Here is a 16867-nt window from a genome sequence, read left to right as displayed (position 1 = left end):
TGCTACGGTTAGGCAAGAAACGCAGGTTCGAATCCTGCCTCGTGATCAAATTTTTCTATTCTTTCAAAATTTCTCATTGATCTACCTAGTTCTAATAATGTTATGGCGGAATAGCTTCATGTATCCAATAAAAATTATGCGTAAGTTCTTACTTATCCTCAATAAACAAATAAATTATATTCGGCAACTACCCCACGCTGCCCTTCCTTCACACCCCGTACGTGCCCCTCAGCAAGCAAATCAGTGGCATTTCCCATACTATACACAAATAATTCACTTACAGAATGAATAAGCTCTTGTTAGAAATAAGCAAACTCAATCAAAACTACGCGTAAGTATCAAATTGTATGAATTGTGGTTAATATCAAAAATAATTCATTTATAGGTGTAAAGAGTGGGTGTACGCATTTATCATTTCAATAACTTCCTACATTTAGATTGGTAATTGTATATCAGTATATCTATTTGTGAAAGATTTTTATTCATAAATAAAAAAAATGTATATATTTTTATTTTAATTTAATTCTTGGCCAAAATGTCACCTGAATAATGTTAATTAGAACACATTTTAAAATAGTTGTCCAATAGGACATTAGACGAATAGTTTAACTACAGATAACATAATACTATACTAGTAGTTTTAACAAAGATTGAAAAATTGCCTCTTAGTTAGCTATATAACATAACATTTTTACTACAAATACCTAATAATAAAATAATAATAAAAAACTCTTATGAATCAGTTATATCATCATGTGGATAACATCACCACTGCTTAACGGTGAAGGAAAACATCGTGAGGAAACCGGCATGTCCAAGAATTAAAAAGTTCGACGACATGTGACATCTGCCAACCCGCACTTGGCCAGCGTGGTGGATTATGGCCTGAACCCTCATAGGAGGCCTGTGTCCCAGCAGTGGGAACATATATGGGCTGATGATGATGATGATGATGTGTTGACTTCACAAAAAGAACAAATAATAAAAAAATAAATAATTCTACGAGTGTGGAACAAATTTTAAGTACAGAACAGCATATTATAAATTCGCGCCAAAATTCAGTACAAGCACAGTCCACGGGCGAACTTATAAAACGAATCAAATTCCGAATCATTGTTATTCAAACAAGTATCACCGACCACAATGCTGGCTGATTGCTATTTGCTGTCACTCTGACAGCTGCACGTGGCGCGCGGGAAAAATTATAACCTCAATCCTAACCCTACAAAACATGGCTGCAAATAATCAATTGTGTATTTTATATCGCTATGAAGCGCAGAATATTGTTTTTGGCAGATATTTAAGGGGTGTGGCCGCTTGGGAGACGGGCGATAGATAAGTATGTTTGGAGTATGTAGCCTCGAGGGTACTTGAGTCTTCGTTTTGTGTTTTATCAGGCCATTATTTATAATCTGTGGTAGTGACATTATCAATATGACGCGTGGATAGCTATTATATTTTTTAAGAACGATTTATGGCCTGGCATAAAAATAGATAACTTTACAAATAAAATCAAATAGAAAAGAAAATCTTATTGATTTATAATGCTATTGTTTTAAAACTTTAAGAATAGCGAAATGTTACAGATATAAGAGAAAATAACGTAAAAAACTCAATTACAGTTTCTCTCAAATTGTCGTGAACAAAATCTTAACACTTCTTTGGTTTCGATTATCATTATAAAAGCGATCATTCTACAACCGGTCCATCATTCATAATCCACTGGCTTAACCCTCAAAATGCAAACTGAAAATACAAACAAATCATTCAAGTAATTTGGCCGAAAGTACCCACATCAGTGTTGCCCTCTTCAATACAGATTAAGCACGAATTACGTAACACCTGAACTAGAATTAATTGCAGCCCCATCTGCAGCGCGAAGGGGCTTATATTAAATTCCTTGTGATGAATTAATATTATTTTTGCACTGGCATCCCTTGACATAACCGGTATTGTAAGATCAATCTTATTACAAAGCAATAAGATTCATTTTGAAGTGACTGTGGTTGAAATTTCTGTAGTCTAAATGTTATGTTGTCAGATTGGAAGTATTGGGAGTAAAATTAATGTCTGTGCAATAAACTTGGGGGCTCATAGGAAAATGGGTTTTAATGTAATGACTGGTAGGTTCACTTTTTCTTATTTATGACGGAGGGGTAGCATTTCATTTTGTTCTAAAGAATGCGTAATAAAAACGTTGGCTACTGACAAAGATAGTCTGAATAGAGAAATTGTTTATGTGCATATTTTTTAAATAGAACTTTCGCGTTAACGTGCTTTTTGCTGGATTTTTTATTAAATTACCATCTACGCAGTCTCTTCTTTAAGATACTAAATATTGTTTTAAAACTTAGTTTTAATTAAATTTCATATAATTAAGCATTGATGTCGGTCATTTAAAAATTAAACCAGCGTTATAAAAGGGCAATGTTTTAAGAACCAGCTTTTCAGTCGAATCCAGATACAAAAATCATATCAAGAATTCGAATTACGATTTAAAAGAAAGACATACAAACTAACAAACAAACACGCTTTCGCATTTATACTTGAGATAAGTAAAAATTTTCCAACCAGCTTCAAAAAACGAGGAGGTTATCTATTTGACGACTTTATTATATTGATGATTCAGCAGTTTAATTTTTTGTTAAAAATTATTATTGTTATACTGAAACGATCTCTCATTTGACGTGCATTTTAAGTGCAATAGTCTGAAAAGCAGTTTAAAAATGGTTTATTATTAATTAATTTCTATAAAACGTCAGTTTGTATCTTGTGACGTAAGTATAATATGTTTTGAATCCACATAATGTAAGGCATACCTATAAGCCCAAATCTATCGATTTTTGAATCTAAACGACCCATCATAACACATGGACCGGATATTAAAGGAAGGCCGCGTGCTATAACTAGCTTATCTTGTAAAAAGCGGAGATAGTGTGGGGACGATTCCACCCCGTCCCGTGGGGCGGTTTATCAAGTGCCGCAGATGAGGGTAGGTAGACAATATTAAATGATATTCAACGAGATTTAAAATTAGGGTATTTTAATATTTGCATTATTTCAATATGCGTCATTGATAAGTATATTTAATCATTGATTATAAGACGGTCTTATAGACTAGTAGCTTACCGCCCGCGGCTTCGCACGCGTTGATTTTAGAGTGGTTTAATAGATTTTATTATACACATAAACCTTCCTCTTGAATCACATCTGTAAAAAACCTCAACAAAATCCGTTGTGCAGTTTTAAAGATCTAAGCATACATACATATAGACGTGGGACGCGTCTTTATTTTATACTATGTAGTGATGATGTCACTCAGTGAAGTTGCAGCTCTCAAATGGTGGAAGAAATTTTGAAATCGGTCCAGCCGTCTTTGTGTGAGAGCTATATAAACATACTTATATAGAAATCTTTCCTCTTTATAATCTCTATATATTTAGAAATTAAAGACTTTTAAACGGATTTAAAACGCGATTTATTCATTATATTATCAACCCGACGCTTCGAACATTACAGCTAGCGTGGTCACGGGGAGACTGAGTTCTGAGTCTCAGTCTAAAATCCGTTTAAAAGTCTTTAATTTCTAAATATATAATAATCGCGTAAAATCAAACACAAGAAAATACAGATAGTAGTATTTATACATAAAATTCTCAAGTCACAATGTTAGTACCTATACTCCTTAAATTTTTATCTTGTAAATTTTTATTGTTAAATATGCTGAAAGCAAATTATTCTTATGTATCTTATGTATTCAAAGTGAAGGGATATTACATTAAAGCAGTGGTTACAATGCCCTTAATTTCAGAAAATCTCCGTCGTCCTTTAGTCGAATCGCACTTGCGTCTACAGAAATACTTAAAAGACATTATCACATACATTAAAACTCAATGAATGAGAATTCAGTTAAAACGTGACAGCTTACGGTCAAACCGCTCGGATAAGTATCAATACACCGGTTAAACGGCGCGTGGTATTGCATCCGGGCCCCGGATGCAGGGCCGGTATCCGTGTGACGCGGATATCAAAGTTTTCGTTTGTTATTTGGTGCGGAAAATTATCTATATTTTTCGGTTGTGGTGTAGAATCTATTGAATTAATTCACGGACTGATTTCATACGTCAATTAATTATATATTTTTTACAACATTGACAAGCTTTGTAATTTAAATGTAATGTTTTCTATGCTTAAAGCGACAGTAGACCATATATTTACGCTAGCAATATAAAATATTATCTGTATACTTTGTCGAAAATTCTTAAATAAATAAATAAGGAAATCAACCAATCAATCAATAATGTTAGATAGTCCCCGTGATTGAAGATAAATCGATAAATTTCGAAATTAAACCGTAACAAAATGTAAAGATCTGTTTCATATACGCAGTTACTATATGAAGTATACATCTGACTTTGCCCTCTCCAGGGCATCCGCACTTCTTCAACCAGCTCTCCTGCGGGCTGGACATCATCTCGCTCGCGGGGGAGTGGCTCACAGCCGCTGCCAACACTAACATGTTCACCTACGAGATCGCGCCAGTCTTCATCTTGATGGAAAACGTGGTGCTAGAGAAAATGAGGAACATGATCGGCTGGAAGAGCGGGGACTCCATCCTGGCACCGGGTGAGTGGTTCTCGTGGGTTTGGTGAGGATGAAGAAAGTGTAGTGAAGTCCCGTGTCCCCCAATGGGGTATGGGGCAGATGATGTACATCTGTTTCACTGATCGATTTTCTTTAGGGACAAGTAGGTGATCAACCTTCTGTGTCCTGCCAGACCGAGACATTTTTTTTTGTGCGTCCCCACCGGTAATTGAACCCAGGACCCCTCGGTTCTACGCTCACGCGTTAACCACTGTGGTTAATTGAAATTTAAACGTTTGAAAGTAGGTATGTATAGTTGGTGTTATTATAATAATACCCACGTAAGCTTCCCAAAAGACCGGGTTCCTTCCTCCAGTTCCTTCTTCCACGCCGTGGCAATAACAGACTTTTTAAATATAAATTTACGTTTTTTAAAACACAGTTTCGCAGTTATACTTTGAAGCCCATGCAACAGTTTTTTATACACTTCGTTATAAATTCGTAACGTTGAAGGCAAGTTTATTGCTATATAGTTAATACCAAATTCAATCCAATACCAGGTGGCTCTGTGTCCAACCTGTACGCGTTCCTGGCGGCGCGCCACCACAAGTTCCCCCAGTACAAGGAGAAGGGGCTCACCAGTATACCTGGACAACTTGTCATGTTCACCTCCGATCAGGTAGGTACTGAGGGAGAGGCAGGTTAACTTAGTCTGTATTTAGTGAAATTCTGTTTAAACATACTCCTATTAAAATTGTATGTGTAGACGAATGTTCTTTAAAAGTGATTTTCATACACATTTTTGATTTACGTTGAATTAAATTAAAGTTTTGTGTCCAACACTATCGAGTAAGCGAATATTTCAGATACAGGGTTTGTTTAATATAATAGAAATATATTCTAACAATTTAACTTTTTAAAATATCACAACATACCTATTAATATAGTTCAAAGTAAATAAATGAATCGTTTCATTATAGTGCCACTACTCAGTGAAGTCCTGCGCGTCCGTGTGCGGCCTGGGCACGGACTACTGCGTGTGCGTGCCGTCCGACGAGCGCGGGCGCATGATCCCCGCGGAGCTGGAGCGGCTCGTGCGCTACCACCGCGACCGCGGACACGTGAGTACTCGTGGGCGCGCGTACAGTGTGCGGACGTGTCATGTGTGAGCGTGCCATGTGTGAGCGTGCCATGTGTGAGCGTGCCATGTGTGAGCGTGCCATGTGTGAGCGTGCCTTGTATGAGCGTGCCATGTGTGAGTCTACAATGTGTGAGCGTGCCATGTCTGAGTCTACATTGTGTGAGCGTGCCATGTAGCATGTGCGAGCGTGTTGTAGCATGTAGGACAGTAGTACGCTGCTTTTATGTGCTATATGTGAGTTTATCATGCTACCTGTACGTGGCATCTATCTAGGAGACTTTTTATACGTGTCCTAATCTGCAAGCTATATCAATTATGTCCATTTTCCTTCATGTAGTAAAGTAGGTTGTGCAAGTGGGCTCAGAATTTCTTCTCTGTAATTGATTTTTGTAAAATAATAAAGTGTAATTGCACACACATACATTATCACAGTCAAAAAGAATAATAATAAATAAGTACACACGATTCATAGGCACAATGTCCATATTGGTGGAGCGGTATATGCCGTCTGAGAGAAGCGATGTAAACATAGATTTTAAGAATAAATTAAATAAGAAATTTTGTACGTCCTTTTGTTGTTTGCTTTTCAAAATCAGCGTTTATAAAACTATACGTATCATTATATAACATATAAGTATCTAAGTATCATTGAGCACACCATCGGTGGGACCATCTACAATAATGTGTTGGAAATATAAATGTAGTGCATTGTCGTCAGGTGCCTTTCTTCGTGAACGCCACGTCGGGGACGACGGTGCTGGGCGCCTTCGACCCGCTCACCGAGATCGCAGACATCTGCCAGAAATACGACATGTGGATGCATGTTGATGTATGTAACACATTATCATCATCATCATCATCATCATCATTATCATCATCAGCCCATATATGTTCCCACCACACAGGCCTCCTATGAGGGTTCAGGCCATAATACTCCACGGTGCCCAAGTGCGGGTTGGCAGATGTCACATGTCGTCGAATTTTTGATTCTTGACATCGCTACGTAGTAACGCAAAGTTAATTTCCGCGTCTACCTGTTTTAATGTATGCTTAAAACTTTGAAAGGATTTAACGAATTTTGATGGGGTACATATTATGTAACATCTGTTTAGCTACCCCGATTTTAACACGTGCGAAGTCGCATGGTAAAGCTAGTTGACTCTATAATATTCGAAGTATATCTCTATAGTTTTCGCAAAGACCCATATGTCGTGGGACTTCCGGGTACGAGATTATGGAATGTGTCCTTTCTCGGGTCTCAAACTATCTTTGTACCCAATTTCATCCAAATCGGTTCAGCTGCTCTTGAGTTACAAAAAGTGTAACGAACATGATTAAATTAATAAAACAAGTACTAGTATATACAAATTATATTATATTTTAGAACGTTCGATGTTTTCATTGAAAACTTTATCCTCTTAAATACGATTGCTTATTTATTTTATTATCCTCCTAATGTTATAAACACAAATATATATGATTTAAGTACCTATGGATGTATGTATGGGTGTATGTTATTCTTTCACGCAAAAATACATCGTATCTGCTTGAAATTTGTTACAAAGATAGATTATAGTCTGGAATAACACATAGGCAACACTATTTACACACTTTTTACCTGGGTGCAACACGTGCTGCCGCGGATTATAGCTAGTATTTGAATACGAATCTGATTGTTTGGTCGGCAGGCGGCTTGGGGAGGCGGCCTGCTGTTCTCCAAGAAGTATCGTCATCCAAGACTGACTGGCATCGAAAGGTGAGGGGTTTGATACATTAGAATATTGTTTTAGGATAAATAAATGTTATGTCTAATACATTACGAATATCATGACTCAAACATAGGCGACCAGTAAAACAGAAATGTCTCTTTTGAGTTTGAGTTCGAAGAAATTACTTAAAATTTGTATAATAATTCTTTTCAATTTGTTGAAAAAATTTAAAACATGTCATTTGGCCAATTATTATCTAATCATGATTTTAATAACAGCAGTTGTTTAATTTTTTTTAATTGTATGGCATTTATTTCAATTAAAAAAAATTGAGGGTGTTTTAAAGTTTTTATATCGAATTTGTTTTAAATTCATTTACATTTTAGTGTAGGGTGTGCAGGGAGATGAATTAAAGTTTTCAGCCAAATGAAATAATTATTATATTTTTACTAAGCTATTCAACAAATACACTACACTAATTATATTCTACTTAACCGTGGGTCGGTGGCGCGAGTTACGGGACAACTGAGGGGCGACGCTAATGCGATGTGCGATGGAAGCAAAAATCCAGCGTCAGAACAACACCTACAACCTTATAAATGTAGGGTCATTTCTTCCTAAACGAAACCAAAATAATAAACTGAAAAATCGAAATTATAAAAACCAAATTCCCCCCACTCCTATCGATTTCTGCCATATTTAAACACACGCAAGCATAATGAAGCTCAGTGTCGCACGGTCGGCCGTGCGCGCCTGCCGCATTACGGTTGATGGATGACGCTGCAATTAATTCCCTTTGATTCCGGGATTTCCCTGTCGTGTATGACGTTTTGGAAAACGGTTTTAGTAGGTTACGTGACGGGTTTATGGTTTGGGAATTATGGATTTTCTGTATGTTTATAGATCTGTAAAAACTGTCGATGTATATAATGTATAACATAACATTTTAAGCACCTCATTTTGAATCAAAATATTATACGATTCTTTTAAGAATAGGAACGTCAATTACCTTTATGTCAAACGTCATTTGCTAACTAGGCTTTAAAATCCTTTTTGCGGTTAAAAACTGGTTTATTCTGACTTGTAAGTTAAAATGTAAACAGATACATTATTGCTTACCTTAAGGCGATGGTGATTTACTCGTTTGAATTTACGTCTACGACGTCCCATTATGGCGATATGGCGATCCTATTGTTAGTTGGATCGTGTGGTATTGATATTTGATTGTATATTTATGACCTTACAAGTAGCTTGCATACAGATTCCAATATTTATCGTTCAGATACGTCTTCTTTATGATGTAATCGGATTTTTTAATAATAATGTTGTTGGTGTAAAACCGTTTTAATTACAATTATCAAATAAATAAATTTAATTCACAACATATTAGGTAATTAGTATGCTATGATCTGTAGGAAATTAAATTTCAATAGATTGATAGATAGATAGAAGACAAACATGAAAAAACTAACTTTCTAACATTTCTTTCAATTTAATAAAAATTTAATTGCATTAAAAACTGATAACGATACGGAACCCAAACTTATAAATGCTACTTTAAAAAGCTCGGCGATCAATTAAAGCGCCCTCGTAAAAAACAAAGTGCGATCCAACACAATTTGCCCATTTATCAAACGTAACTGCCGTCTGTCACACCGAAGCGTCACCTCCTTCTTTCACCTTCTTCTAACAGACAAAAATTCTAATTAAGAAAATTATTAAATCTTTTAATTAAAACATATTTGTGATCATTCTGAAATACTTCTCTGCTTTCTAATAAAGCACCAAATGACAACAACACCTTATCAAACCCAACGATATAGCTCCCTCTTATTGAAACGTCGGTTCAAAATATCACAAGGTTTTTAAAATAATACACATTATAAAAATTCTTAATTCAAAAATTAGTAATATGATAAAAACATAATATGTTACTTTACTCAATAATACTACAGATAATATAATACTATACTAGTAATGATACAGATTATAACATCGAGGTATTTTAAATTTATACGAGTTAATGTAGCGTATGGTTATCCGTACAAACATGTTTGTGACTGTGGTATTTTTCCGGAAAGAAACATATTTTGTTCTTGTCATATTTTAGCAATTTTAGAATTAAGAGCTTTTATAATAGTAGTAGTAGTAAAAGTAACTCTATCTGTCTGTTACGTTTTCACGAAGATATGAAGATAGAACTGAACTTAGCAAAGGACATAGGATTCTTTAATCGCGAAAAAAGGAGTAGAAGGGGTTGAAATAGGGGATGAAAGATTTTATGAAAGTTCCTAATTGTCCAACATAAAATCATGTAAGACTTTTTCACACTTTACCAATTTTGACAAATAGTTTTAGACTTTGGGAAAGACTATATATAGGCTACTCCTAATCGTGTCGCGCGATGTAACCAAATTCCCGGCGAAGCCGCGTTCGGAGAGCTAGTAAAAAATAAAATAAGATCAACTTTAAACGACATAATGGTCTGCATTCGTGTTCGGTGTGACAGAGGATACGGACCCCTAACTAAGCAGGGATTAAGTGTAGACCGTGCGGAACCCGACAACTGTGTCAATAGCAGATAGATGTGTTTGCATTCACACTTAGCTATTTGGATTTAAATTTATAATGCGCTAACTTAAACGTAACTTAGGTAGATTTGATGATGTATAATGCAAAGTAGGAACAACCGACTGATACAAACAATATTTTTTTATTCGGGTAAATAAAACCTAGCTCTATCATCACTACAAAGTATAGAACAAAGTCGCTTTCTCTGTACCTATGTCCCTACGTATGCTTAAATCTTTAAAACTACGCAACGGATTTTGATGGGCTTTTTTTAATGGATAGAGTGATTGAAGAGGAAGATTTATGTATACATATACAAAATATAAATTACTGCGAATTTAACGCGTGCGAAGCCGCGGGCAAATGCTAGTCTATACACTAATAACTATACTAGTCTTTACGTTAATAATACACCTTTTATTAAATATTACATGTTCTCTATTTTGATGACAGATAAACGTATTTAACGTTTCTATTATTTTTTTTATGTCATAGCGGGCAACTGAGCTGGTGGTTCACCTGATGGTAAGTGACCACCACCGCCCGTGAACATTCGCATAGATAGTGCCACATTTAAGGGTTAAGGGATAAGGAAAGGATTGATAACTGGAACGGAGGAACTGGAAAAGGTGAGGAAAAGGAAACAGGCCTCCGGCTTTCCCACTCGCCGTACGAATCACAATAGCATTCTATTATTTCACGCCGGTCGTCTATGGGGGTGTGGTGCTGATGCGAGCTGGCCCTTTTCGTGCCGAAGCGTGTTCGACTCCCATACAAATAAAAGGCGTTAGTATTATTTAAATAAAGATATAAAGATATAAAAGGCGTAGTTTTATTTGATAACATGATCCTTTTAGAAATTAAAAACTTTTTAACGGATTTTAAACGCGATTTATTCATTATATTATTAACCCGACGTTTCGAACGTCTCCCCGTGACCACGCTCGCTTAAAAGTTTTTAATTTATAAACGTATAAAACTCGCGTAATATCAAACACAAGAAAATACTAACATGATCCTTATCATCCTCAGGGCTGACTCCGTGACCTGGAATCCCCACAAGCTGATGGGCACACTGCTGCAGTGCTCAACCGTGCACTTCAAATATGAGGTGAGTGTGTTGGTGAGTGGATGTGTGTGCATGTGTGCATGTGTGGATGTGTGTGCGTGTGTGGGTGTGTGTGTGTGGGTGCGTGTGTGCGTGTGTGCGTGTGTGAATGTGTGTGCATGTGTGGGTGTGTGTGTTGATAAAAGTAACATTCGTATTAGCCGGTTTATATTATTACATTGTTTATTAAATGTATGTGACTCCCAAAATAAGATATCAGGCAGGCATTATTTATCAGCAAGCGGTGAAATGGACCAAGAATTAGGTGCTGTTTGTTAAATTATGTTTAATAAAAAACGAAACCTCCTTCTTGTTAGAACTAGACCAAATTGAAGTGGGACCACACGGGACCCAACAGTTTTCCAACAAAATGCTCATCTATCTATGCTAATATTATAAAGCTGAAGAGTTTGTTTGTTTGCTCGAACGTGCTAATCTCAGGAACTGCTGGTCCGATTTGAAATTTTTTTTCAGTGTTAGATAGCCCATTTAACGAGGAAGGCTACATATGTACCACGGGCGAAGCCAGGTCGGACCGTATATATATATATATATATATATATATCACCATTAGAAAGCTGCAATTACTAAGTTACATAGGCTTTATATGTACCACGGGTGAAACCGGGGCGAACAGCCAGTATATAAATATCAAAATTGGTCACTCGAATCTATTGGCGTGATTCTTATTATATAGTAATATAATATACTTCTAATATATCGAGCGGATTTAAAAGTAAATATTTATCAAAACCCCATTGAAAGGGTTTCTGCACGGTTCTGCGTGCAGCGATAACCAATATAAACAAATTATTATTCATTGCTTGTTTGTTTGTACAACATTTGTTGGGGTACAAATAGATATTTATATTGTGTGTACGGTTTGAAAAATCATTTAAATATTTTAAACTAGTGGTCCGCCCCGGCCTCGCCCGTGCTACGTTTTTTTTCTCTCCCTGAGAACCTTCCTTGTGTCTTAACAAAAACGCAAAAATAATATAATAAGGCAATCGAATTTTATTAATAAAGAAGACTACTCTATCATGCCGGTTCCGGTTGACTTTAAATATCAGAAATTTCGTTCTGTTGGTAAAGAAGTTACAGAATCGACCCGTCTGTCTGTTAAATCTGAACATTTATTAGTATTTTGTTAAGGTTAATGGTACACTTATTTTTTCTTTTTAACCGACTTTAAAAATAGAGGAGTTACTCGTTTTAAACATTTACTGGGACAAACGATTTTGATAACAATTGTTTTATTTGAATGCTGCTGCCTCCCGTACGGTTTCCATTTAATGTTATTACAAATAAAAATAATTATGTCCATGTTGATATTAACGTTATAAATAAGACGGGTGGGTATCGCGAGCAGGTATGTAATTTCTCTTTCAAGAGCGATTCTAATGAATTAAACAAAGATTGCCTGGCAGAGATTGCTGTCTAGCAATAAGGCCGCCTTTTGTACAGAATATCATTGTGCCATATTATATTTTGTATAAACTATTCTTTCTGTTTTGTACAATAAAGTATTATAAATAAATAAATAAAAAAGATATTGCAGTATTTAAATATAAGGATTTAAGTCTTAACGGAAACTGATACCACACGGCGACGTTGGGTAAATGCGAAAAAAGTCGCGTAAGGAAAGAAAGTCTTATTATAAAAAAGGTTCAATTTCTTGGTTTGTAACGTTGTTACTCAAAAATTCCTAGATTTAAAAAATAAATTAGCCATTAGAAAGCCACAGCTTTACTGAGTAACAGATGTTACTGTACGGCGGGCGAAACCGGGAACTGCGCCTAGTTCTATATATTTACATAAACAGAGGGTCTCCAGTAGGGATGATGCGGAAGTTTCCAGGTTGTTTCCCGCATCAGATCAATGCGGGCTGATCATAAATTCCGGCCACGCCCTCTGAAACTTTTTTGTAGGGATGTGCGCAGGTCGATGATTTGATTCCTTATAATACCTATTTAAATATGTAAACAATTTATGTTTGTAATGGAAACCACGTTTATTCAGATTTGTATTAGTGCTTAGATCAATGAAGATAATATTGAAGTTTTAAAAGAATATATAAATTTAGTTTTTCGTAACATTGAAAGCTTTCCTGCATATAAACTTTTTACGTAAAACTTCGTTATTTATACAATGGGTATGAGGATGTTTGAATAATTTTAATGATTAACTTTAAAAGAGTCGATGGGATAGATACTTATGAAATCCGTTTTCTTTTCTATTCATGTTATATTAAATGGATCGCCAAAAAGGGCTTGCTTTTGAACGTTAAAGTAGGATTTAGTACACATAAGTACGTGCTTCTTTTCAGTTTTAAGAAATAATAAGCAAATAAATCCATATGTGGTAAATGATGACACTTTTTGTAACATAATCGGTGTGTCACCAAGAATAAATTCATGAAATGAAATGAAATCATGTCATCGAAATATTTTTCCATATTTTTGTAATTTGTGTTTACAGCGCCTTTTTTATACGTGGCTATATCTTGTATCTTGTACACAATGCATTTTTGAGCAAATATAGATTGCGTAGAATAAAAGTAAAAATACTTCGGAAAAGACGGATGTTTATTAAATATCGATATCTCTTTCCCACCCCTTTGCTGTTCAACGCCAGTTTTAATTAAATTCCGCTGTCGACACTTTGAAACATATGTTGCCAATTTTGGACCCTCTCCTGTAACCACTCAACCTATTATCAACTCTATGCCACTCACATACAGTCAAAATTTTGAGAGCAATTATTTTATCGCGCTGTCGCATCGAAATTTAACCTTATCCCATTAATCTTAAAGCATAATTTGGAATGCGGTGTAAAAATCTATTATCTATAATTAAGAACATTGCATTATAAGCTTTAACGCAATCGTTTAAGGTCGATTCTCCAGTGCGGTAAAAAGACATTAGTTGCAGATTCCACTACATCATTTTGTCTGCATTTGACGGAATTTTCATGGTGTAAGTGGAAGTTTATCTTGCGTGTAACATTCGTGAGGGATTTGTTTGTAAATCCAGTACGGGTAACTGGGTTCGATTCCCGCAGATAAAATTAGCTATTGAGATAGATGCTACAATTACCTATTTATTACCTAAACTACCAATTACCTTCGGTTAATCGTTGAACACGTTTCCTTTTGTGTTTGATGTGAGGTAATCACTGTCATATGGTTCATGTCATGTCATGGTCACCTTTATTGTGGAAAATTTTATAATTTTCATCGATTTTTTAATACAAAATGAACGCAACCGCACCAGGGCATCCTGCTCAGCTGCAACGCGATGTCGGCCGAGTACCTGTTCATGACGGACAAGATCTACGACCCGCGCTACGACACCGGCGACAAGGTGATACAGTGCGGCCGACACAATGACATATTCAAGCTGTGGCTGCAGTGGCGCGGGAAGGTTCGTGGTTCTTGTTCTCAATTTATATCTACTAATCTTACAGTAATATTATAAAGCTGAGTAGTTTGTTTTTTGTTCGGTTGGTTGAACTTGCTAATCTGAGGAACTAGTGATCCGATTTGAAAATTTCTTGCAGTGTTAGATAGCCCATTTATTGAGGATGACTTCAGGCTATATAATATCGGGAACTAGGCGGGCTTAAAATATCTGTCGGCAAGAATTAAAGTGACCGAATTATATAGATGTTGTCAGGGAATTTTTTTGTGATAAATTTGCTAATTAAAATAAAATAAATGAAATCGAATGAATAAAGGTTAACCAAAAAATTTAAAGCGATGATATTAACGACATATCATATGTTATAAAATGAGAGAAAGGGTTATATAAAGACGTGTAAATTACTGAAATTACATTCATTGTTTAAGTGCAATAGAAAGTTGAGTGAAAGATAGGGGGCATAAAGTACTTATTACTAAGATTCAGTTCGTTGTAATAGCATAAACATAGTTTTTCACTTAAAAATAAAACATAGGATTCTCGTAGTAAGTCTGCTCTCGCTACAACATCTATATTTAAAATCTCCAGGGCACGTCCGGCTTCGAACGGCTGATGGACCGGCTCATGGAGCTCTCCGAGTACATGGTGCGGCGCATCCGCGAGCAGAGCGACCGCTTCCACCTCATCCTGGAGCCGGAGATGGTGAACGTCAGCTTCTGGTATCTGCCCAAGCAGCTGCGTGGGGTGCCGCATGATAAGAACAAGGAGATGAAACTTGGAAAGGTAACAATGTGGCAAAACCAATACGTGATTAATTGTAACTGATTTGAGGATGGGACAGAGAGGTCTCGCGGGGATGTTGTATAGATGCTACATAATAGGTGATGGATTGGCTCTGGCTTTACTATAGTTGAGAGGTATAGTGAGAAGATGGGGAAGGACAGAACGTATGTGTTCGATATATATTGATAAATAACTACTTGCACTACAAAATCTTCGAGTTTGTGATTTGACCGCCTCCTCGGTACATTGTTTAACGCCTGAGCGTAAAACCGAGAGGTCCTGAGTTCAATTCCCGGTGGGGACGCATAAAAAAAATGTCTCGGTCTGGCAGGACACAGAAGGCTGATCACTTACTTGTCCCTAAAGAAAAGCCGATCAGTGAAACAGATGTACATCATCTGCCCCATACCCCACTAGGGGACACGGGACTTCACACTACAAAATCTAATCTTTTGCAGGTGTGCGCCAAGCTGAAGGGTCGCATGATGCAAGCGGGCACCATCATGGTGGGCTACCAGCCAGACGACCGCCGCCCCAACTTCTTCAGGAATATAATTTCCTCCGCGGCCGTCACCGAGAAGGATGTGGACTTCCTCCTCTCAGAAATGGACCGCCTCGGCCAAGATATCATTGTAGACTAAACTTGTTGTCCGCGGTGCGTTTGTTGTCTATTCTCTTCTCTATATTTTTTATCTGTATTTGGCGCGCTGTCAAAACTTGTAAATATTTTATTTCGGTTTTTTTTTATCGTAATGTTCGTAAACTTCCATTTGTTTGTTTCAAAAGATTTATTACATAATTTTTGGGCGTTATATATTAATAATTAATGAATCTGTGCCAATGAATGTGTGTGTAATATATATTAAAGTAGATGTAGATTTCTCAATGCAACGACATTGCTTTTATTCCAATATTGTATGGATTTAAAGTTATATGAAATGTACCGTCTATTAAATGTTTACCTTGTTGTTCACTTGTTGTATTGGCAGTGAAAATATAGAAGTTTTTCTTAGTCTCATTTGCAAACAATTGAGATATGTGTGTGCAATGTGTGTGCGTGTGTGAGTGTGTCTGTATTAATTAATATGACATTTACATATAGATCGCAAGTTATTGTTTTCTGTTTTAAAAATGCCGCAATATTTTTTTTTTACTTTATACTGGCAACACAGGCTCTAGAAATCGTATGAAAATAGCAGAAACAAGTATATTAAAACGGGAAAAAACTAGAACCCAATAATATTATGTTTCGTAACAATGTGTAACCTAGTTATGCCTAAAGTTCGGTTTAGAAGAGGTAAATCGACTATCGTTTTATAGTTACGATCTAATATAGATACCTTACTGATTATACATCTACCCTTAGGATAGATAAGGAATATTTGATAGTTATTCAATGTTAAGACACTATTTTCGATTGTTAAAATATGGTATCGATTAGCTTCTATAAATATTCTTATAGATATTTATCTGTTTATCACGTTATAACCTTTAAATTTTAAACTTTCCTAATTGTTTTGTATAGTTTTTCAAATATGTTAGGTATGTG

General features: G+C 36.0%; 1 protein-coding gene across 2 annotated transcripts in view; it reads left to right on the top strand.

Moving 5' to 3' along the window:
* Nucleotides 1–16867, top strand: part of LOC119836448 (glutamate decarboxylase) — a 36147-nt gene extending 19280 nt beyond the window's left edge. For both annotated transcript variants that reach the window (XM_038361775.1, XM_038361776.1), the window contains 9 exons: nucleotides 4429–4626; nucleotides 5145–5263; nucleotides 5565–5705; nucleotides 6444–6554; nucleotides 7414–7481; nucleotides 11038–11116; nucleotides 14389–14538; nucleotides 15124–15318; nucleotides 15777–16867. In XM_038361775.1, coding sequence (XP_038217703.1) covers nucleotides 4429–4626; nucleotides 5145–5263; nucleotides 5565–5705; nucleotides 6444–6554; nucleotides 7414–7481; nucleotides 11038–11116; nucleotides 14389–14538; nucleotides 15124–15318; nucleotides 15777–15959 — 1244 coding nt within the window. In that variant the 3' untranslated portion in view covers nucleotides 15960–16867. The remainder of the gene's footprint in view (nucleotides 1–4428; nucleotides 4627–5144; nucleotides 5264–5564; nucleotides 5706–6443; nucleotides 6555–7413; nucleotides 7482–11037; nucleotides 11117–14388; nucleotides 14539–15123; nucleotides 15319–15776) is intronic.

This window comes from Zerene cesonia, chromosome 24 (assembly GCF_012273895.1).
Source record: "Zerene cesonia ecotype Mississippi chromosome 24, Zerene_cesonia_1.1, whole genome shotgun sequence".
Taxonomy (NCBI): domain Eukaryota; kingdom Metazoa; phylum Arthropoda; class Insecta; order Lepidoptera; family Pieridae; genus Zerene; species Zerene cesonia.
This window is presented reverse-complemented; position numbering and strand designations above follow the sequence as displayed.